This window comes from Physella acuta, unplaced genomic scaffold, assembly GCF_028476545.2.
Source record: "Physella acuta isolate Inbredline_101_S28 unplaced genomic scaffold, ASM2847654v3 ptg000826l, whole genome shotgun sequence".
NCBI classification, from domain to species: domain Eukaryota; kingdom Metazoa; phylum Mollusca; class Gastropoda; family Physidae; genus Physella; species Physella acuta.
In genome coordinates, this window is record NW_026732344.1 from 203884 (window position 1) to 227803 (window position 23920).

Genomic DNA, 23920 nt, shown 5'->3' on the forward strand with positions numbered 1-23920 from the left:
AGTAACCTATGCTGAATCTCAATGATCAATAAAACTCTGTACAGAAAAATGTCAGTAAAAACATCATTGCAGACTAGCTAAAATTAGCTGTACAAATTTGGGATAATCCTATGTAACAGGGCAATATGGACTATTCTTAATACTTCAAAATAAAACATTTAAATATAATAAAAAATTATAACCATAGATAATTTAATTCAAATTTATTATCAGATGTTTATACATAATAAACAGTTCCTGTGTTTCTTCCAATACAAACAATACACATTTTTTTAAAAAACAATGCAGCAAAAAGAACTTGAAAATAATGAATAAAATGGATGAAATTAACTTAGCATTATACCATAGTTAAAAAAGCATGATCCAACACTGATAAATTTCTTGGGGACAAAACATACAACAGAAAAAAAGTGTTAGAAAACTAATCCTTCCTCAACGGGAATGATTCAGTGTTGATCCCATCTTTAGTGACCACAGTGATGCGAATATTGTCTCCAGTGTAGATGTCACGTTCGGCTGCTGAGGTGAAAACGTCCTTCACCATAGCAATACAGCGCTGCAGTGGCATAGGTTGGACGTTGTAACCCTGCTGATTCTTGCCTCCTATCTAGAAAATAAAAAAAAGATAAATTAAACACAAAATAAAAAGAAACCCTGCAACAACAAAATTCTTGCTGCACCACAGTAGGTAATATATATGTGTACATAAGGGATGCATGAAAGGTTAAAAAAGTGTATTTCTAAATATAATTACAAATCTGTGTTTTACTAATCATGCACTGTACAAATAGAAACGTTACTGTTCTACACAATATAAAAATTACCATTTTGAACCTGGTGATTATTGGGCAGGTAAAAAGGTGTTCACCTGTTTCAGTGACCTTGACATTTGAAGGGATATTGGGGTTAGCACTATGCCCATCTGAATTTACTTTCCCTTAGTCAGGCACTTTTCAGATGCTGACATTATATGGCCTTGTGACTTTTGGATTAACAGTTGTGCACTCATTCCTTCCAATACGCAATCCTATACTACACAATATAAAGTACTCAGTGACCTACCTGGTTGTCTAATAGTGGTTGTAGCATGGCAGAGGCAGAACCTTTGGCTCTGTAAACCTCTCTCTCATAGGACCCAACTGGATCGAAGCTATAGACACATCCTTTGCCTGAGAGATCCCAAACATAATCACAAATTAGATAAAATAACTCATTTAAATCATGTGATACAGTTCAGGTACATAATTAAATTTCAATATAATTAAACAATATTCAGTAACAATTTAATACAAAGAAAAACTACAAGTGTATAATACTTTACCATCATCATCTAATCCTGCTACAAGATTATGGGTATAGAATGGGAAGAAGCGGCGATAGTACAGTATAGTGGAAAGCATGGCAGACACAGAAGGAGTTGGCATAACTTTGCTGTGCTCTTTTTCAAATATCTACAGCAGATGAGATAAAACACTCAAGTTTTAGAAGAACAGAAATTATTTTCAGAATGTCATGTTTATATTTATATATTATATTAATACCTCTATCCTTAATTAAAACTTTTTACAGGCAAAAAAAAAAAAACTCTATATACTATAAGTATCACATACCTGGAGTCTTGCTCCAATAGTTTTTGTCAGTGTAAGCACATCACCATGAAATCCACAACATCCCAGAACAGTTTTGTTAGTGCTGAGTATGAAAACATAAAAAATGTTAAAGCGAAAATGAAAAACAACAAAAAAATAGAATGAAAGTTACTAACTGTGATACTTACAGGGTATAAGTTTTTGGACAATCACGTGAATGAATGGAAAAGCCCTGACTCAAACGTGTGTCTGTGGCAATGAGAGCATAGTCTTCACCAGCAATTGCAAGGACAGTTCTGGCGGTCAAATAAAAATGTGTTAAGTCAGTTATAAATTCACACAAAAAATATTCAAACAATTATTGATCAGTGACAAGGCTAGCTATTTTCAAAGTTGAAAGTTGTAGTTTAATACAATAATAGGTAGGCATTTTGTTGACAATTTCAAAATGATTTTTTAATTTAAAAAAGTATCAATAATAGCTAGCACACTAGTAAACTAAGCTAATTTAGCATATTTAACTTTCTGTGCAAAGTCATTATTAATAAAAAAAATTCCAAAGTCAGGTTGGCCTGTGGCACCTTTCACTGAACTTGACTAAAGGAAAAAAAAATTTGACCTGTGACCTTCATTAAAACAGAATTTACTTATGTTTTTTTTTAACTATTAGTAAACATGTGCTTAGTCTTACCCAATAAGTAAAAAAATTTGAAAATTAATTTTAATTGCTGTTGTAAAGTGAGATAAACAGCTTAATAAACACATGCTTTCTTGAGGGGGTGTGGCACATCGCAATTGGAACTTTATATTTCTGTGTTTTATGACTATATTTGTACACAATCAGCATGCTAGCTATGCTTTTAAAATTGATAAAGGGTAAGTATACCAAGTTAAAAAACCTGAAATCTAACTAATAATTCATACTTTCAGTTTAAAAAATAATGAAAACGATCATCAATGAAGAAAGCGTAAACATTCTATTTTTAGGTGTGACATAAAAAAGAGTCATAAATCTAGCCAAATGATTGGATTCTTGCGCGTCACATATTTTCCCGCGCTTCGTGTTCACCAAATAAAGATTATAATAAAATGGCATTGTTATTTTTACAGAGCTTATCTCATGCCTACAATAAGTTATTACCAGTTTATTGTAATGTGTGTAAAATTAATGCTTTCAAGTTTCAAATAAGCATACTGGTTAAAAATAGCAGCAGTATTTTATAGTTATTTGATTCCAAAGATAAGAATTATATAGAGCTACTTTCACTAAGGCGCCGCTTGTGAGACAAACAAAGAAATTAGGCCAAAAGTTAGGCCGTTCGAATTCACAGCTTCCGGGTTTGTTGTTTTGAAGCCATCTCACGGCTCATGCGCTTACCAAAAATGGCGACCAGTTTCGCTTTCACTAATGGGTAGAGCGATAAAACTAATGATTACGAAGCCATCGTTAATTTAAGAAATCGGAACTATCCGTTTCTATTTAAGTCTGTTATTTAAGAATTGTCGGATCTACTTTTGGCCTAATTTCTATGTTTGTCTCGCAAGCGGCGCCTTAGTGAAAGTAGCTCTATAAAATTCTTATCTTTCGAATCAAATAACTATAAAATACCGCAGGTATTTTTAACCAGACTATTGCTATTTTTTACTTGAAAGCATTAATTTTACACACGTTACAATAAACTGGTAATAATTTATGGTAGGCATGAGATATGCTCTGTAAGAATAATAATGCCATTTTATTATAATCTTTTTTGGTGAACACGAAGCGCGGGAAAATGTGTGACGCGCAAGAATCCAATCATTCGGCTAGATTTATGACTGTTTTTTATGTCACACCTAAAAATAGAATGTTTACGCTTTCTTCATTGATGATCGTTTTCATTATTTTTTTAAACTGAAAGTATGAATTATTAGTTAGATTTCAGGTTTTGTAACTTGGTATACTTACCCTTTATCAAAATTAAAAGCATAGCATGCTGATTGTGAACAAATATAGTCATAAAACACAAATATAAAGTTACAAACAATGCGATGTCGGGATGTGCCACACCCCCTCAAGAAAACACGTGTTTATTAAGCTGTTTATCTCACTTTACAACAGTAATTAAAATTAATTTTCAAATTTTTATCACTTATTGGGTAAGATTAAGCACATATTTACTAAAAATGAAAAAAAAACAAAAGCAAATTCTGTTTTAATGAAGGTCACGGGTCAAGTTTTTTTTTCCTTCTGTCATGTTCAGTGGAGGGTGCCACAGGCTGACCTGACTTTGGAATTTTTTTCAGTAATAATGACTTTGCACAGAAAGTTAAAATATGCTAAATTGGCTTAGTTTACTAGTGTGCAAGCTATTATTGATACATTTTTAATAAAAAAATCATTCTGTAATTCTCATCAAAAAGCCTACCAAAAGTAGATCCGACAATTCTTAATTAACTTAAATACTTAAATAGAAACGGATAGTTCCGATTTCTAAAATTAACGATGGCTTCGGAATCATTAGTTTTATCCCTCTACCCATTAGTGAAAGCGAAACTGGTCGCCATTTATGGTAAGTGCATGAGCTGTGAGCTTCGAAACAACAAACCCGGAAGCTGTGAATCGAACGGCCTAATAATAGGGAAGCTGTGGTCAAATGTTAGTGTTTTGACTGCTATTCCGAGGGTTTCGAGTAGGATCCTTTTCCTTATCACATTTTAAGTATTATTTTTGATAAGTGACTATGCGGAAGAAGCTTCAAGATACAAAACAGTAGGGCCTAAACAAAATGAATGAGCTGAATAGTTCTGAATATTCAAGTGAATAAATTCATCTGATAACTGATATCTCTAGTAGATCTAGATCTAATCTAGTCTAGATACTTTTTAGCTAGACCCCCAAAAAAAAAAACAACGTCAAAGCTCAAAATTCAAACAAAAATATTTAAAATAAAATTGAGATGATCAATCAAGCAGATCAGTGTCTGAGATCAGGCTTACCCTCCATTAAAATCATACGGACTAAATGGTACTTGATTTGGTGCCTTGTAGTCTGCTAGTGGTTTATTGTTACTTTGATGCGTTACTGCCGAAAACATTGTACTCAAAAAATTAGAAGACTGTTTACTACAAAGATCTGAACTATCTTACAGCAGAACTATAGAACTGTAAAACAGTAAAACAGAATGACTTGCAATCAAATGGAATAGTGGTAACGCTAAATAACGAAACTCGTCATATATTTTTCAAAAGCTTGGTCTACTATAGAAGTCTATATTAAAAAAATATAAATACTATACCAGCATTAAAACTATTTGAGATTAAATTGTTTTCAAAAGTATTCAGACCTATGGTTTATATGTAGATAGGCTATAGGTTTTAGATGTCTTAGACACAACCACACTTTTTTTGCCAGATTACAAATCTGAGATTTGTCTTGAGAATATTTTTTAACTTAATTGTAAGAATAATCCTCAACTAGAATACATTTAATGTTACGTTACATTACAAATAACATATTACAGGCTAAGGTGCAAGGATAATGTCTGGTTGCAACAAGACTAGCGACTTTTAGTGCAGCTTAAATCATATTTAATATTTTTTTCAATGCATGAATCATCAATAATCATCATCATCGAATAAACAAAATTAACAACATTTGACAATTTGATGTATGAAATTAAGGCTGATTTTAAAATATTTTAGAATATAAATTTTAAAATATGTTTTTAAGAGTGTGATTTAAGCTCTATTCTTTTTTTCCTTTGTTACTATTTAAATATTGTGTAACTGTAAAATGCGAGTTTTTACGTAATTTAGGTTCATTTTCGTAATCATCGAGAGTAAAAATGGCTGCCCCCTTGTCTGAAGAAATTCAGCGGCTGTCATTTTACAATCTTCGTCCACTTATTTTACATGGATACGTTTTTCCATTTTTATTTGTTTATGCCACATGGGCATATGTTTGGACATCTATTTATGGCCTTGAAGATTATTTTGAAGGAGGCCTTATAGCTTTGGCTGGAATCGGTCTGTTGCAGATTTTGACGTCGTTATTTTGTTTGTGGTCAGTACACGTCAGGTGTGCTTTGACGTGCTCAAAGGTAATCAGTTAAATAGTTATAAATAGGGCCTAACTCTTACTCACACGATTTTCTTATGGAAACTCCATTCTTAATTATTTGGCTTATATTTGTTTTATTTTAAATTTGTTAAAAGTCATTTAACAATTGCAATTCAATGTCAATTGTGGGGTGTGGGGAAATTGCGAGACGCGAAAAGCGAAATGGCGAGGCGGGAAAATGCGAGAAGGGCGCGAAAACGGTCGGTCACGTGACTTTTTGTCTCGCATTTTACCACAACCCGATACTAACGCTGGATGGTGTTGAAATGCGAAGATTTCTGCGAAAAATTTACCGCACCCGATTTTCAGTGGTATTTGGTCCAGACTTCAAAGACATTTCGTTTACATTGTTAAAACTTCCGATTTCTCCGTCGCTAGAATACCACCTTGTTCGAAACCGACGGATATACCGCCGACGATAGATCAACTTCTGTCTTTTGTGTGGAACGCCGAGGCCGCCTGATTTACCGTCTTTGAAGATCACCGTGCCCGAATCCGCTGCCGCCGCAAACATATTTTGTATTGTTGCATAAAAATGTGATGAGGGGGAGGGTGGGGGGGGGGGGGGGGTAGATGTTGTGACGTCACAGTATAAAAAAGCAATGTTAGAAAAAGAATTTTAGAAAACTGTTTTAATAAATTGTAATAGGAATTGATTAAAATACTCTATTTTGATAGATATCAGACAAGATTTTGGAAAAATATCGATGTTTAAAAAAAAAAATTCAACTGCAATTTTGAAGGGGGTTCTAGGCGGAGGTGTGACGTCATTTTAGTGAAAATGTGTGACGGAGGGGGGGGGGGGGTAAAAATCGTCAAAAAAAGCGTGACGTCATTTATGAATGACCTCTTTTAGCTATTAAATGGTAGTTTTGTCGATAGCGGACTTTATTCAGATTATCTACAAACGCACATTTTTTTTTCATTCTGTTCATATTCGTGTTCTGTGTTAGCGCAGTATAAATGGTCTAATGAACTGGGTTGGATGTACTATGTGTGAAAGATGGTGTGACGATGTGTGTTTGAGTAGTGCTAGGATTGTTTCAGAAGATTTTATTTGTAAATTTTGTTTGTAGTTAAAATTACTTAATAAAAAATAAATTACACTTTTTAGAATTGTTTATACTTTTACACTTTTTGCAAGTACAACAATCCATTAATACATGTTACAGAATATATCTGCTGCTGACAAGATTATACCAATTCACAATGATACAGCTCACGTTTCTAAAAACATGAGCGGGCTAGATTTTTAAAATTAATGTCGACTGAGACGGGATTTTCCTCTCGCTAACGAGAGCGGGCGATGACAGTAGCACAGCAACGATGTTAGGATTTTTTAAATAGATAGATCTAGATATAGATCTATCTTCTTAGTATCTATCTATATGTATAATAAAATCTAGATAAAAAAATAACAACATACAACCTCGTGTTAAAGGGTATGGCTACATGCTTGTTTGTTTAAAAAAAAAAATTAAATAAATAAAGATGAAGAAAGTATGATAAAAAACTTTTTTTTCGCAAAAGGTGTCTCGCTATTTACCTTGATTCCGCAGGTATGTCTCGCATTACCTTCTCGCATTTTCCCGCATCGCCATTTCGCTTTTCGCGTCTCGCAATTTCCCCACACCCTCAATTGTGAATTGTCAACTGTGATTCTAAGAATTATTCTAAATCTGTAATATTCATAATATTGTCCTCACATCAATACGAGCCATTCATAATGATTAATTACATGGGATAGAATAGATCTAGGCAATCTAGCCTAGGAGTGAAGTGCCACAGCCGATCACACAGCGAAAAATTCCTAACTCCCGATTTTCATCGTGCGCTATTTTGTAACCGTTTCACACAGAAACAAACCAAAAGTACTGTATTACCCTGCTGCCATTCTACTCTAATATGTGTAAGCCATTTTGTATTCCGACGCATAGAATTTGAGATATTCATGTTTTATTCACTACTTGCGATATATTTTTCTCCCACGCGGTTGCCTGCACCTGCTCGCGTAATGATCGTATTTCATACGTCTTAAGCCAATAAACTAAATATTTTACACTTTTAAACGTGTTGTTGATTATATTATTAATTAATAGATTGCAAAACCAAATAAAAAACAATTTAATTAAATTTATTAACTACACATCACGGATGACCCAGTGACAACTCAAGGGACGCATCTTTAATAATCATAACAAAGGGGCGTAACAATTACTAACAAGACAACCTAACACTTGCTTAGACATGCTTGTATGTGGAGACACAAACTAGTTCTAGAAGAATTAAATGATCGAAATAATTTAAAACAACAGAAAAATTTATAAACTTTACAGATTCTAGACTTAGCTTGAAATATAGAGTATCTAGATCTAGGCTTGTCTAGCTCAAGTCGTTGGTTACGCGGTGAGGATAAACCACCCTAATCGTTATCCAAGCTGCGGCCACCCCCATTTCACCTCTCAGGTTGCTTTAATAGCCTTAGCTATAGTATTTACAGTGTCCCGCACATATGTAGAAGTTATTTATAGTTAACCTAATTACAAAAAGCTTTGATTGGTTTGTTTTATTCATCTCATCCAGCCCTTGTGTTTTCATCCGGGGGAACTGGGATCACCGGCTGACGTCATACCCAAACTTAAAATTTAAAAACTTGTCTCCTAGAAGGAGAAAACAAAAAAATAATTTGATCTGGATATATTTAGAAATGGACATGCGTACAGCAGATACCGGTAGTTTTGTATAAAACATCCAAACAATTATTATACGAAGCAATAAACAGACGAAGATCGCTTTGTGCCTCTGACCGTGCATGGCACTTCACTCTACATACTATTACATACAACCCCTTTTTAAAGATGATTAAAAAAAATAATTGTAGTGTGAAAGACGCTGGTATCACATATTCTCCTGCATTCCCAAACTCATAAAACTGATTACAATTTTTTAAAGTATAGGGACTTCAATAGGCCCTAATTTTATTTTTATAAAAACTAAAACACATTGCGAGATTGTGACATTAGTATTACTTACTACTAGATAAATTATACAATAGTCATTTTAAGACAACTTAACACAGTCTCACTCCCAAATTTTTTTCGTTTATATTTTTCTTTTTGATGAATCTGCATTAACAATCCTTAGGTAAGTGACCCTTTTCAAGCTCAGTGGATCAAGGTTGTACCAACACCAAATAATGGCTCTACTGAATTGGTTAAGCTTCATCACAAAAAAGTAAGTTAAGACTCAGCTACAAATTCTTTTTAAAACATGGTTAAATTTTCTTGGCATGAGCAAAAATTGTTTTATTGCTACTTAACAATACTGATTGAAGTTTTTTCCTCCTAATTTTCATTATTTAAAAATCTTCTGTTAATAAAAAATACATTTTCAGACAGATGGGGATGATCCACTTTGGTTTATTTTTCAAAAAACCAAATACTCATATGATGCAGAGGAGCACAAACAGTTTGTTCCTCTCACATTTCCCATTGACAACTCTGTGGGATTCTATATGGAATGTAAGGGTTATCAAGAGGATGAAGAAGTTGCAATTGCAGAGAAAAAGTTTGGAAAAAATTCGTAAGTATTTACATCATCAACGTTTTCTATACATTATACAGCTCCACAGCTGTACTATGCTCTGTGGGTTTTTACCATAGGAACATTTGATTAAAGTTGGATTCTATGAGTTAAAAAAGTAATAGAAAGGTAAAACATCTGTTTATTTGTTGAACTTTTATGTTCTGAATTAATAATTTAAAAAATCAATATAAATTTACGTAAAATTACATATTATAAAACTATTTCAGAATGGTAATGGATATACCAAAGTTTTTGGAGCTTTTTAGAGAAAGAGCTACTGCACCATTTTTTGTTTTCCAAGTAAGCTGACTTAGTAAATTCCAGAACTACACTGATAAAAAGAAATATAGATTAGTAACTAACTGTTTGGGCACAATATTTTAAGTTTTTAATGTTCTGGCTTCTCAATTGTTTGGTCTCATGTAATACTAAAATGTTTTGTATTTATGTATTGATAAATATACAATACTGATCAATAGTTTTGCATCTTTTATTACCCTTGTTTAATATATTTCAGGTTTTTTGTGTTGGACTTTGGTGTCTGGATGAGTACTGGTACTACTCTGTTTTCACTTTATTCATGTTAATAGCCTTTGAAGCTACACTTGTCCAACAGCAATTACGAAATATGGCTGAAATAAGAAAAATGGGAAACAAACCTTATCTTATACAGGTATCTTAAAAATCAAATTTCATGTTTCAGATTTATTTACTAATTTTGTTTTAAAAGTTAAATTGGAAATTAATAAATTTTTTAGATAAACTAAAGAACAATATCTTTAATTTTATGAAACCTAGATCTATGTTATTTCTTAAAATAAAATAATATGAACATATAATTTCAATGTTTGTCATTTTATTTGTAAGGTGTACAGAAATAGGAAGTGGGTTAAAATAATGACAGATGAACTTTTACCTGGGGATATTGTTTCCATTGGTGAGTTGAAATGTACTGATAATTTATTTTTTGTTGTCTGAAACACAATTTTAATTGGCTTTTTATTTTCATTTTAATTAAAATAATTATTTCCCTATTTGACAGTCCGCTCTCAGGAAGAAAAAATTGTTCCCTGTGATATGCTTCTACTTAGAGGACCATGTATAGTGGATGAGTCAATGTTAACAGGAGAATCTGTCCCTGTCATGAAGGTGAGATAATAATATTCAGCAAACAGGTGCTATTTGTTTAAAATACTATACTTAACACTTATAAAATGATGACTTCTTTATTGAAATTTTTTTTTGCTTAGATATTTAACCTTTCTCACTTTTCTATTCCTTGTGTATTAGGAGCCCGTAGAACATTTAGAACCAAATCATTTCTTAAACCTGGAACAAGATGGGAAACTTCATGTTTTATTTGGTGGAACCAAGGTTGTACAGCACACACCACCCAGTAAATCAGGACCAGGCTTAAAAGGTAAAAATTCACTCTAACCAACCAGAGTAAATAAACATGTAATAAACAAGTACTTTACCTATTGTTGTAGTTATGTATTCTATCTTCCATCCCTATTTATTCTTAAATTGTTGGCTTTAAGCATTCGTGGGTATTATTATCAAATTTAATAATTAAAATTATTTTTCCAGCCAGTGACAATGGATGCATTGCCTATGTTTTGCGGCATAGTTTTAATACATCACAAGGGAAGCTACTGAGGACTATTTTGTTCGGAGTAAAAAGAGTTACTGCTAACAATCTAGAAACTTTCTTTTTCATCATGTTTTTATTGGTGTTTGCCATTATTGCTGCCTCTTATGTGTGGATTAAAGGTTTGTTTCTTTTTTTAAGCTGTATTATTTTTCTTCATTTAGAAGCAATTTTAAAATTTTGAACAATTGTTTTTGTATAACTTATTTTTCAGGTACTGAAGATCCATCCAGAAATCGTTATAAACTATTCTTAGAGTGTACTCTGATTTTAACATCGGTTGTTCCCCCTGAACTTCCAATAGAGTTGTCTCTTGCAGTAAATACATCATTGCTAGCATTGACAAAACTGTGTACGTAATAATTACCTTATTATTTTCACTTCTCTTTACTCAAACATTATGAACATTTTTTTGTCATCTATGTCTTTTGTATAGTTAGTATTTAAATATTTAAAAACTGCTTCTGTCATAATTATTTAAATAATCAGAGACAACCTTTAATCTGTCTTTTTGTTTATCTAGATGTGTATTGCACAGAGCCATTTAGAATTCCTTTTGCTGGTAAAATTGACATCTGTTGTTTTGACAAGACTGGAACTTTGACAAGTGATAATTTAGTGGTAGAGGGCATCACTGGTCTTAAGTAGGTGTCTTATGATTGATCTTTTACACTCATATGTCCATTATTACATTCTGCACTCTGTTTTTGAAATTTATAATATGAACACAAATTTTCCTAATTTATTAAGGAAAATTATTTTTTTACTTTAAGTATTGCTTAAAACAGTTTTATGTTTTAGTGTTTTCTATATCTAATGCATTTTTGTTATAGGAACTACAATAAAAACACTATTAGCTTGGTTTTTTTTTTAATTTGATGGAAAATATTCCTAAAAATGTTAGAAAGATAATATCTAATAGATGACTTACAATAAATTTCAGTGGCTCTGAACTGATAGCGGCCCATGATGCACCTCTAGAAACAACCCAAGTTTTAGCTACTTGTCATTCTTTAGTGCAGCTTGATGAAGAGTTGGTTGGGGATCCTTTAGAGAAGGCAACACTAAAAGCGGTGGAGTGGACACTTACCAAAGGCCAGTCACACAAGCACTTACAATCTTAACAGCATTTTAAGATTAATGATAATTAATTATATTTATTAATTTCCCATTATGCTAGTTGTATATTAACCTGTAGGTTGAAAAAAATTAATTGTAATTTTGTTAACAGGAGAAACAGTTGTCCCACAGAAGAGAAAAACTCATGGGCTCAAAATATATCACCGCTTCCACTTCCAAAGTTCACTGAAGCGAATGTCTGTAATTATTGGTCATACACCCCCTGGAAGTACAGAAATTCAGTACAGTGCTGCTGTTAAGGGAGCGCCAGAGACATTGAAGTCAATGGTTAGTGCCAATTGTATATACTAAATGTTTGGGGTTTTTTTCTACAGTCAATCCCTTTAAAGTTGATTATTAGTATAAAAATTCAATTTAAACATCAATAAAATTTAATAAACTAAAAAAAATATATTTAAAAAAGCAAATTATTTAATGTCTACTGAAATAGTACTTTATTTAATTACTTAAACTAAGATGACCTAAAGGTTATATCATTAATGAAATATTGCCCAAAGACTTAAATAACAATGCTAGCTCAGTACCGGTCCGTTGGTAGAAAGTCAGATAACCCTCCTGAAAACTTAGAATGATAAACAAAAATGTGTGAATTATAGTTACCATTATCCAAAATATTTTTCTACATTGTGTTTAGTTCAGTAAACTACCAAGCAATTATGATGATGTGTACCTCAAGATGGCACGCAGAGGAGCTAGAGTTCTAGCCCTTGGTTACAGGAAACTTGGGTCCATGACACATCAGGAGGTAGATAACTGTTTCTATATTTAGTTGAGAAATAAAAATCTGAGTTAGAGAATATGTTCTGTACCAGGTATTAGATCTTAAATCTTATGATACTGGATCCTTTATGGGGTCAGAAAATACCATCTGACATGATCATCTACTAGATGAGTATTCCTAAAACACTTATTGTTCAAAATGTGAAAGTTTGCAGTTGAATTTATAATTTGCCTGTATGCAAAATTCATACTTATTGTAAACAGTATTTAGATTTTCCATTAGATTTATTTTTCTGATCAAGTTGAAAAGTGATCTTGTCTGTGTTTAATCCTGTAAATGAGATGGCATGTTTTGAAATTGTTATTCAGTTATTTAAACATACACAATGTTGTCAATTCAGGTAAGGGACATAACTCGTGATGCTGTGGAAAAAGATTTGGAGTTTGCTGGCTTTGTCATCATCTCTTGCCCCCTCAAGTCTGACTCTAAAGCTGCCATTAGAGAAATCATCAATGCCTCACATCATGTGAGTACCCATCATACTATAGAAAAGTTTGAGCCATAGTGCCTAGGGCTGATATTGAGTTTTAAATTCAGTGCTACTAACAGCTGATTTCAATGGCAAAAGCTGTTTAGGAATTGGACTAATAGTCCCTAAGTAATAATTGCTTTATTAACTCTATTCAAAATATACTGAGAATATTCAAACTTATGGTCTCTTTAAATTAAGCATATTAGTCCGCTACTTTTAATACTTAACATATTGAATTTTCATAAACTTATTACTGCAGTTGTGTGCACATATGAAAAATTAGAGTTTACAAAAAATCCCAAAGCCATCCTCCAATTTTAGTCCTTAGATCAAAATAATTTGATGTACCCAAAGGGACCAGTTCCATTGTAGAGGGTTACACATAGGGTTATCTTCCTTGAATAGGGTTAAAAACAAAACCAATGTTTAAAATGTAATGTAAAAACCTACAGGTGGCCATGATTACTGGTGACAACCCATTGACAGCTTGCCATGTGGCCAAAGAGTTGAAAATGACAAGAAAAGATGCAACAGTTATTCTGCAACCCCCTAATGATTTGGGTATGGATAGTTTGTGTCAATTGTTTAATTACTGTGTTGTCTTTAATGGAATGAATTACTTTGAATTGTCACATAGTTTGGTAGATTTTCAGTCAAATTTTTTTTTAAATGTTACTGTTATAAAGAAAAATAAATAAATCTAAAATGCTAGGTTTTGACATCGGGCCTATTTGTACTCAAATTTACTGCTATTCTCTCATGTTAAGTTGGTAATTTACCATTACTCCACAAAGACATGTTTTGTTTGGGAAAAAATGTGTCATTACTGCCCTTGTCAAAAAGAAAAATTTCCATTTACTTTACGTAGGCTGTAAATACTGATATCTCTATCTTATGTGGACTCAAAATAATCCCTTATGTTTTCTTTGGCTGTATGAGTTTTAAAATAGTATGTTTTCATCTCAGCATTGGCATGGCTATTTTCAGAACAATTTTTTTTTAGTTCAGAATGCAATTTTGTATTTTTAAGTATTATTAGATAGTATCTAATTCCAGCTGATCTCACTGTCAATCACCTGGGCTAAAATGTTAGTTCCAAATTAGATGTAGGTTGGCTTGTAATTTTAAAAAATTTTCATATGAATTACTTTAAAGTGATTTTATTGAAAAGTTTTTATTTTCATTCTTTGTAGCTGATGAGTGGCACTGGCAATCTATTGATGACAAAATTATTGTCCAAGCAAAACCAGCTAATGCCAAGAAAGATCTGCTCAACCTGTACGACCTGTGTCTCACTGGTGAGGTAGGTGCAGTAGAGCTTTGGTCTACTTTTTGTGCTACTGTGAAAAAAGGCCATACAATTTGTACATCCCTCTTGTAACGGGGAATGTAATAGTTGTTTTTATGTTACTTACATTGCATATAAAATTATGTGTCAGAGTTTTGTTAGTTAATTTAATCTTTTAGATTTGTTACAGTTAACATGAAATTAAATTAATATATTATTACATTTTAAGTCGTTTCTTTTTTTTTTTTTTTTATAGGCTTTAACATACCTTCAAACAACAGACAAGAAATTTTTTCATTTATTGCTGGCAAACACCAAAGTCTTTGCACGTGTTGCCCCAAAACAGAAGGTAATTATTGCTCAAGTCTTTGCAAGAGTTGTCACTGAAACTCTTCTTGTGGAAAAAACATACTTGCATACCATGTTTGTTTTTTTTACTTGTAGGAACTGATCATCACCTCATTAAAATCCCAAGGCTATGTCACTCTGATGTGTGGAGATGGTACCAATGATGTGGGTGCTCTCAAGCATGCTGATGTTGGTAAGGTTTTATTTTGTATTTCACTGTATTTAAACACTTTTAAAACAATGTCAGATGTTTACAAAAATTTATTTAAGGAACAGGAAAACCACTTATTTAAAATTATTGTCACAGGTGTGGCACTCCTTGCTAATGCCCCTGAAAGAGTTCCAGAAAAAAAGAAGAAAGAAGAAACTCCAAATGTGAGTCGAAACCTCTTTTACTATAGAATCAAATAAGAACAACAGTGGTCTCAAATCTTAATCATAATGTAGTTGTATAGCCTATATATTTATGGTAAAAAATGTAAAATGTTTTCATGCATTTGCAGAGTTTTCTTGCTGATATTAAGATGGGTTGTTTTTTTAATCAAAACATTTACTTATTTATGTATTGAAATACAGCAGTTACATTTTTGTCCAAAGCTTTAAATCCTTGCTTCATGTTCACCATCTTTAGGAGACAGATCCTGGAACTTCTGTTGATAAGGCACCTCGTGGGCCCCCTGGTCGGCCGATGGGAAGAATTGCAAAGATGAGAGCTGTTAACAGGGGAGAAAATCTTCACCCTCAGCAGGTGTTGTGATACTTCTGTCCTGTAATTGTATTTAATGGGGTTACTTGTCTGGTACAGCAAATATATTCTTAATCCTGCACTTTTAGCTTAAAGCGGTGGACAGAACTACCAACATCCAGATCTACATTTGGTTCTTTGAATGAATAAATTGATTAATGTTTAAGGGCATGGGCGGGTGTACTTTTCGTCATAAATCCACTAAATCATCGATTTCCCACTTTTACTTGATCTATACAGAATAACCATCGTTGAATCTAAAAATGACATTGTTATGACCCTGAAAACATTATTTATTTATGAAAAACCGGGTTCAAAGTAGTGTGTTCAGGGTAATTTGATCACTTTTTCGGTAAAAATAGCCATTTTTCGACCTAGAAAAGTACTATTAGATTTTGCGGAAGCCTAATGTGTTTCATATCAATGGAAAGGCCGTGACCTCCTTTCTTTATTTGTTCTAAAATTAAAGGACCAATCAAAATACCTATTTTAATGTGATTATTTTTATACGTCATAAAGTTGTTTATTTTACTCATTCGGGTTTTTCCGGTATGCAAATTTTTGACCTCAATTTTTTCATTGGCATTCAACGGCGGAAGCTAGTTAGCGATTGGTCGTTTCGCTTCGGAAGTAAACATTCCCTTAGTTTCAGCGCGTTGCTAAGTTTGATCTAGTTTTGTTTCTCTAAGCTTCTGTGAAATACTTACATTATTTTAACATATAATTATTTAAATTAAATATACTATTAACAGTTTAGATTAGTTTGTGTGAATTATCATAAGCAGTGAGACGATTTAGTTTGTTTCTCTTTCGATAATGGGTAGAACAAAACACTCGCTAAAAATAGATACACACATCTAACGAATTTACTAAAGCAAGGGCACGTCCGAATGCAACTGAATGCATCTAGAGTCTACCTCTACTCAATCTAGCACTATTCAGACAAGCACTGGTGCAGATGTAATATGCACATTTACTAAGAAACTGCGGCAATGTAAGACAGTTTTTACAGACAGAAGAAAGCACTGTTACATCTAGTATGGTAGTAAACAACAGTCATGCAGAATTATTGTCGACTGTGATTTGCTTCTTGATGTTATCAATACATTTCCTTGCCAAGAGTGTAACTGTGATGTAGTGGCTACTATTGGTGAAAAAAGTGTAAAGGGTTTGCTTCAAGCATGGTGTGGCAGTAATAAAAATGTTGTAAACCGTAAGTATACAACTGCAAAAGAATCCACAACAAGGCCATTCACAATAAACAAAGACATCGTCTTATCATAATTGGCATTAGACACGAGACCATGCAAAATATACTGCTGTTTCTGCGATAGCATAATTCAGCATTGGGCCCATGCATGCTATGGCATTGCTGTCAAAAGAAGGAAACCATAGTCAAAGACTCAGTGAAGGACGCCAAAAAAGACGCCTTCGCAACAGCTTTACTACAGCTCTAGGTAAAACAAAGAAAGCCAGAAAAAAAGGAAACTTACAGCTGAACAAGCTCAGAAGGAATATATTCAGCAGCACCATACTTCAGGCAATAAATGTGGTCAATTTTAGTGACATACAGCTGTAAATTTTCTTTTTTTGCAACTTTTTGTTGGTTTTTTGCGTTTTTCTCAGTTTGATACTTTTGTGAACAATTATTGAAATAACTTTGTTTATTATTATCAGAACTGAACTAAATTTTTTCCAGTTACTCTGTATATATGTTCAAATAAAACGTATTGAACACTTTTGGAAATTTAAAAAAAAAAAAAATTTTATTGTTCAAATAGTGAAAAAATTGGACGAAATAATGACATTTTTACAGTGATGTATGGGAAAAAAAAGTAAAAAATAAACTATCTTCTTTTTTGAAAATGTAATCAATAGGAAGTGTTAAACACATGTGTCTCCAGAATGTATTAAGTTTTTATGAAATTTGTACAAACCATTTTTGAGTTATTTCCATTTAAAAATCGTCAATAAAATCCAATATGGCCGCTGTCACCATGGCAACGGAGGATTTAAAAAATTAAAAAAAATATTTTTATGCTTATCTCTTTGAGTTATAACTATTAGCCAAGTATTACATCTTTAGACTCGGAAATAAGGAAGTTGGTACTCATCACCCGCCCATGCCCTTAAAGTATAATAAAAAAAGTGTTTTATTACATTAATTATAAAAACCTGTTGGAGAAGGTTGTGTTATTTTTAGAAGTAACTTACTTTCCAATAAATGTGTAAAGTGTCATAATTCATATTACAGCTCTTTGCCTTAAGTAGGTTAATGACCACTGACTTTGGGTAATTAATTAATTTTAATTGAGTTTTTATTTAATTTTATTAAAGAAAAAGTTGCAAGCTCTTCTAAAGGAAATGGAGGAGGAAGAGAAAGCTCAAGTGATCAAGCTGGGTGATGCAAGTATAGCTTCACCTTTTACATCCAAGTTATCCACAGTCATGAGTGGTGAGTCGTGGAAAATATTGGATGGGTTTTATTGATTAGCCATACCAAGTTGGTCTCATCAAGAAATATATTGGTCTCAGCAAGAAATATATTGGTCTCAGCAAGAAATATATTGGTCTCAACAAGAAATATATTGGTCTCAGCAAGAAATATAGACAGTTTAACATAGGGTTGGGTTTAAAGCCTTTGACTATGTCAAAGGTTTAGTTTCAGGCTCAAAATATGATGAATTATACCAGCTTTATGAATATAAAAAAAAGTAAAGTAAAGAATCCTGTTGAGATCTAGCTCAGCTGCCTTTACTTTCCCTAACAAGGTAGGTACCCATTAGAGCTGGGTGGACTCAGGGATGTTCTAGTGACTTGGACCCGGTTTCGTACCTGAGACTTTCTGTTAGTAGCCTAGCTCTCTACTGGTGAGGCCATAACGTCCCATAACTTTATGAATACATGTATGGCTAATTGATAAAGACCATATTTTCTTTCAGCAACTAGACTTAAACTAATATAATAAGTTCAAGCCTCTTTACCAACCATATCATTGATGTTTTTGTTTGTTTTTGCTTGAAATATTTTTTATGCTGTCTACCATTTTCTTCCTTCTAGTGTGCAATATAATCAAGCAAGGGCGCTGTACTCTGGTAACAACATTGCAGATGTTTAAGATCCTAGCCCTGAATGCCCTTGTACTCGCTTACAGTCAGAGTGTTCTGTACCTGGATGGCATCAAGTTCAGTGACGGTCAAGCAACCATGCAAGGATTATTGTTGGCGGGCTGCTTTTTGTTTATATCTCGCTCTAAGGTAAGCACTGGAGCTGAGTTATGTGTTACACGTATATAACATGGGGGGGGGGTGAATAGGACAATGCGTAAACCATACCTCATCATCACTACGCAAGCATTAGGGTGGAATCGGGGATGAGAAAAAAATCACTTGGAAAATGTCAGACAGTATTAAATGGGGATGATGGAATGCCATGACCTGATGTGAAGAAGTTAATAGTAATTGCAGTTTGATTGAAAATGATAGTCTTAGTCTTATCCTGTCTAAGAAACAGAAAAGAAAAATTAATAAAACAGTACTGAATACCAGTTCACTAAAAACATATGTAAGACACTAGTTAATTTTTAAGTAATGGTAACCTTTGATTAAATCAAGTTTCAAGTTGTTTTTTTTTTTTAGATTTGATGTGTAATATTTTTATTATTCTTAAGTTTACTTCCCACTTAACTTGATAGGTGACTGACTCAAATCAGGGAACGTAATGGCACCATACTTTTTTAATATGATGTCTCTGAGTTCTTAGAAACAAATGAACTTGCTCTGTCCTAATATAAGTACTCTTTTCAATTCTCTGCCTTAGAACCTTGCACGCTTGTATGTTTCAGCCCTTGAAGACTCTGTCGAAAGAGAGACCTTTGCCTAACATCTTCAATGTCTACACCGTCCTGACAGTGTTCTTGCAGTTTTGTGTTCACTTTACCTGTCTGGTGTACCTGGTGCAAGAGGCCAAAGCTAGAATGCCTAAAAGGTATTTTATGTTTCTTCTTTAAAAAAACTCTTTAAGTTTTCCATCTGTAATGGCAAATCAAAACAAAGATTCCACACATAAAATTATTAACTTAAAGGATTTGTTTATTTTGGTTTCTAAACAAATAGTTAATTGTAAGACAACATAGTGTAAAATAAAAGTAAATAATATCAAAACATTTCAATGACTTTCTTGCATCCCTTACATAACAAAGTCTCCAGATCTCTTACTTATAAAGCAGGTCATAATCCCGTTATTTTGGCTACTTATTTTCAACAAGCAACTCACAGTTAAAGCATATTATGAAACTGTTAGTGAGATACTTAACAGACCAGAGTGGGATTAGCTAAGATATTAGTATTGTCTTGGGGGATGGGGTGGTCAAGCAGTAGAATGTGTGCTTGTTATCTAGAAAGGCATGAGTTTGGAACCCTGTCTCACAATCATTGGTCATCCCCTGATTGAATAGCCCCTGGTGTCCAACCCAATTGGTCCAAAGCCTGGGGTAACCCACATGTCTTTAACCTGGGTGAGAGAAATGCTTGGTTCTAATCATGTTCCAGTCTTCCTTGCTAATGAGCATTGTTTAAACATATGCCCAAGAGAGAGAGTGGTATGGCTCTTTCAGTCAAACTCATGTCCTAAGTGGTGGCATCAAGGTTGCTATGATCATGTGGGTCCTAAGGAAAGTTGGGTGAGAGACATTAAGAATAAGTATCCAATGACAGCAATGAGCATTGTATCTTTGAGCCAGTTTGGTCTGCCAGGATAAAGGGTAGGAAAGGGAGGAACTATGCCTGCTGAGTCCAATTGTTTAGAATTTTTAGACAAGTATGGTAAATTTAGCAATAAAAATATGTAATGTGATGCTATTATTGATCAGTAAACCCTCTTAAAAATATTACCTATTTCTATGTTCACAAAGTACTTTATTTTAAACTTTTCTAGAGAAGAGGGAGAATTTGTAAATTTGGAGAAACATTTTGAACCAAGTTTGTTGAACACAACAGTCTACATCATCTCCATGTCCTTGCAGGTTTCAACTTTTGCTGTTAATTATAAGGTAAACATTTTTTACCATCTTAACATTTTGTCAGATATTTTGGTACAGCTAGCACAGTCAGCAATACTTGATGAAAGTCGTTTTGTTCATTTAGTTAAACTAGACTTAAACCTAAACGTAGTCCTAATATACACCATCTTTTTTCATTTGTGCCCAAGACAGATGGGCAAATGAAGTAGAGTTGATCTGTTTTAATTACCTCTGCATACAAGGGGATAGTGTAGTCCTAACATTACAGTGATGTTGATAGGGGGGGAAAAATCTGTAATGTTGTATTTTAATCACCTTCAAACATTCTCAATAGATGTGATATTTTGTACAGTTACATAGTATCAAGTAGTAACTCGTGTACTATCTATTGATAGAATCTTGAAGGATATACCAGTGGATGTTTATTAATTAACTTGTGATAGGATGTATCTGTGTCTATTTGTATTATGTAATACATAGTATGATGTATCTATGCTTGTTTATAAACTAAGCAGTTGTTGGATCAATCTGTACCTGTTTATAAACTATAACCCATGTATATTTGCCTGTTTATAAACTACTATGTAGTAGTGTGTAACCATGCATGTTTATAAACTAATGTACAGTAGATTAAAGTCGTGCCATTTATTATTTTGTCCATCCCAACACAGGGAGAGCCGTTCATGGAGAGGCTGCGTGACAACAAGCCTCTGATCTACAGTCTCATGTTTTCCACCCTTGCTGTTCTCCTGCTGGCTAGTGGTGTCATACCAGAGCTACAGCAACAGTTTGAGCTGGTGGAGCTGCCTTCAGATGTAAGCCATACATGTTATGTCCTGATTATGTTGTTACAGTCATTAGAAATCCACAGAAAACTAACAATTAAGCCATCATAATGTCTTTTGTTTGTAACCAGCACATAGAAATATTTTAATCTAGTTAATTAAGAAATTATATAAAATGCTGGATTCAAGGTTTAACAGTTAAATGCATGCTATAAAAGTAGGTACTGGTGTTTCAAACCCTCAAAAATTATTTTTATGGTTCTAGTTATTTATGTGCTTAAAAAGAAATTGTTTTAGCATATCCCTCAGCCAGTAAAGTAAATTTCCTTCTGTACCTCTTAATGTGGCAAAAAATACTCTACTTAAATAATATTACCTGCCTGTACGAATTCTAAACGAGATCATACACTCAGTCAGCTAAGCTATGTTGTAGTCATTATTTGCATTTATGTTCCATTCTATCTACTTTAGGAATTTCTGCCTTACATTTAATTTTGAAACATAATTTATTTTTTTCTTTACAGTTCCGTATGACAGTGCTGGGCATTGTGGTGGGAGATATTCTCTCCGTGTTTTTAATAGATCGCACCATCCAGTTTTTGCTGGGTGGCGGGAGACTCAAGTCTACATGTTGAATATGGTTAAAATGATTGCGTCGCATTGCTAGCTGAACCACGTGTATGTTATAGGCAGACTGTTGTTTAGTGTAGGACAACTGATGAGGCTGGTGTTAGCGTTATTTGGTTTCTTGTGGTAATATCGTTTCAGGCTTATTATTTTGCTGGGTGAGCTCATGTCATTGTCAGTTTTATTTCTATGAAAGAAAATTCTGAACTGAATGAATTTCAACTTTGTACTAATCAAAATGATGACTGCATTTACATTTCCATTTAAAATGTTTTTAAAAAAATATGGTCTCATTACATTTGAATGTGTGATACGCTGCTTTAAGTTAAGATGTATGGATTTTTAAATGACCGTTGTAGATAAAAGGGTAATAGTAAATTTACTTGTGCAAGAGGTACCTAGATTAAGATGGTTATTAAATAGAACTAAGTACACGAAAAGTATTTTGATTGACATTTTTTGGAACTACAATTTAGACAAATTTCATTGACCTCATATATTAGTTATAGTTACATTTTAAAATATTGTTTATAGGCAGAAGGTAGTGTTGGTTTAGTCTCTTTTCGTTATAATGACTAAATTTATTTTAAGATGAATCAAATGAATGGAATGACCACCTTTTTATCAGGGCTTAAAATGTTAAAAGTTAAGTTTTGTGCAGTATGAACCTCTAGCCAAAACATTTTCTTAATAGCTAATAATCTATTATCATAACTCATTAACAAAGAACATAATCATCCAATATTTGATATTTTAACCATAGAATTTTTTTTACATCTACTAATTGTGAAAAAAACAACATTGAACTAACATTAAACAACTACATAATTTAATGACCAGTAGTGTCAGATGATCATTCAAAAGTATAACTAGTTAACTGGCCAAGTCTCTAAAAAATTATTCCATTATGTTTTTTCTTTATTTGCTGATGTGATTGTTGCTTGAAGAATATTTTTTTCTGTTTTGTATCAATATATTTTATTTGATGAGTATTATACCATACAATTCTTACCAAAGTATTTGTGGACTTGGGTCCCAAGTTTCTGAAGATTTCAAAACTAAATTTCATTATTAAAAAATATTAGTAAAATTAGTTAAAACTTAATGTACTTGAAAAGATGGTTTTTGCTTGATTATATTGTAGGAATGAAGATATTATTATCTTCGATTTATCTGTTTTCATAATCTTATGTTTGGTGAAGGATTCTATTCTTAGAAAGATACTTTTGAAATGAGTTGATTGATAAGGCAAGTTATATAAGGGTGAATGTGATTGGTTGGAACAGCGAGTTTTTATAAACATGAATGTGATTGGTTGTAGTTGCAGCAAACTTTTAATAATATTTTTTTTTTCTGGTATTTGGTTTCCAAAACTATATAAATATTTTCAATGTTCCATCCATGAATATGTATGTATGAACTACCTTCTCAAGTGATCATTTAACACAAGCAGAAATGAAAATTGGATATATATTTGAAATTATCTGTTGTTGATGTCTGGAGACCATCTCATATACTTGTTCATGCAGCTTTAAAAAAATGTGTTGGTAAAAAATCTGTTTTTTATTGCTGAGGCTACATCTTTGTAGTATATTTGACAATTATATGTTATTTATTTTTTTCTGAAATAAAAATATTACAAAGCTGAATTACAGAATTTTATTTATTTTTCTGTCTTGTTTTCTTTATCCCATAATATTGATTTAAAGTGTCATTAAGATTTTGTGGTTGTAGAGTATTCAGTAAATTTTTAGAGTTGTATTTGAAAACAATTTCCTGCTGTCTTG

The 23920-nt window shown here is 32.8% G+C and overlaps 2 protein-coding genes across 2 annotated transcripts; one reads left to right on the forward strand and one right to left on the reverse strand.

Moving 5' to 3' along the window:
- Positions 1–7: 7 nt before the first annotated feature.
- Positions 8–4763, reverse strand: LOC131951768 (proteasome subunit beta type-1). The gene is made up of 6 exons (XM_059314160.1): positions 4569–4763; positions 1778–1885; positions 1611–1692; positions 1322–1451; positions 1063–1169; positions 8–607 (listed from the first exon to the last, which is right to left on the reverse strand). Exons 1-6 carry the CDS (start codon positions 4664–4666, stop codon positions 422–424), a joined length of 711 nt encoding a protein of 236 aa, XP_059170143.1. The 5' UTR covers positions 4667–4763; the 3' UTR covers positions 8–421.
- Positions 4764–5408: 645 nt separating this feature from the next.
- LOC131951763 (endoplasmic reticulum transmembrane helix translocase) lies at positions 5409–23791 on the forward strand. Its single transcript, XM_059314148.1, has 27 exons — positions 5409–5671; positions 8836–8925; positions 9086–9273; positions 9504–9576; positions 9794–9949; positions 10144–10213; positions 10319–10425; positions 10567–10696; positions 10867–11049; positions 11142–11279; positions 11451–11571; positions 11871–12022; positions 12159–12334; positions 12702–12812; positions 13189–13314; positions 13773–13881; positions 14514–14623; positions 14865–14957; positions 15053–15149; positions 15264–15331; positions 15588–15704; positions 18039–18156; positions 18762–18958; positions 19546–19688; positions 20637–20751; positions 21393–21536; positions 22031–23791. Exons 1-27 carry the CDS (start codon positions 5417–5419, stop codon positions 22139–22141), a joined length of 3498 nt encoding a protein of 1165 aa, XP_059170131.1. The 5' UTR covers positions 5409–5416; the 3' UTR covers positions 22142–23791.
- The last annotated feature ends 129 nt before the right edge of the window (positions 23792–23920 follow it).

Coding starts and splice junctions, on each gene's coding strand:
- LOC131951768 (XM_059314160.1), bottom strand. CDS start 4,666: ATGTTTTCGGCAGTAACGCATCAAAGTAACAATAAACCACTAGCAGAC. Junction 1,170..1,321: donor AGCAGGATTAGATGATGATG/GTAAAGTATTAT, acceptor GGGATCTCTCAG/GCAAAGGATGTGTCTATAGC. Junction 608..1,062: donor AACCACTATTAGACAACCAG/GTAGGTCACTGA, acceptor TTTATTTTCTAG/ATAGGAGGCAAGAATCAGCA.
- LOC131951763 (XM_059314148.1), top strand. CDS start 5,417: ATGGCTGCCCCCTTGTCTGAAGAAATTCAGCGGCTGTCATTTTACAAT. Junction 9,577..9,793: donor CACCATTTTTTGTTTTCCAA/GTAAGCTGACTT, acceptor AATATATTTCAG/GTTTTTTGTGTTGGACTTTG. Junction 11,050..11,141: donor CTCTTATGTGTGGATTAAAG/GTTTGTTTCTTT, acceptor CTTATTTTTCAG/GTACTGAAGATCCATCCAGA.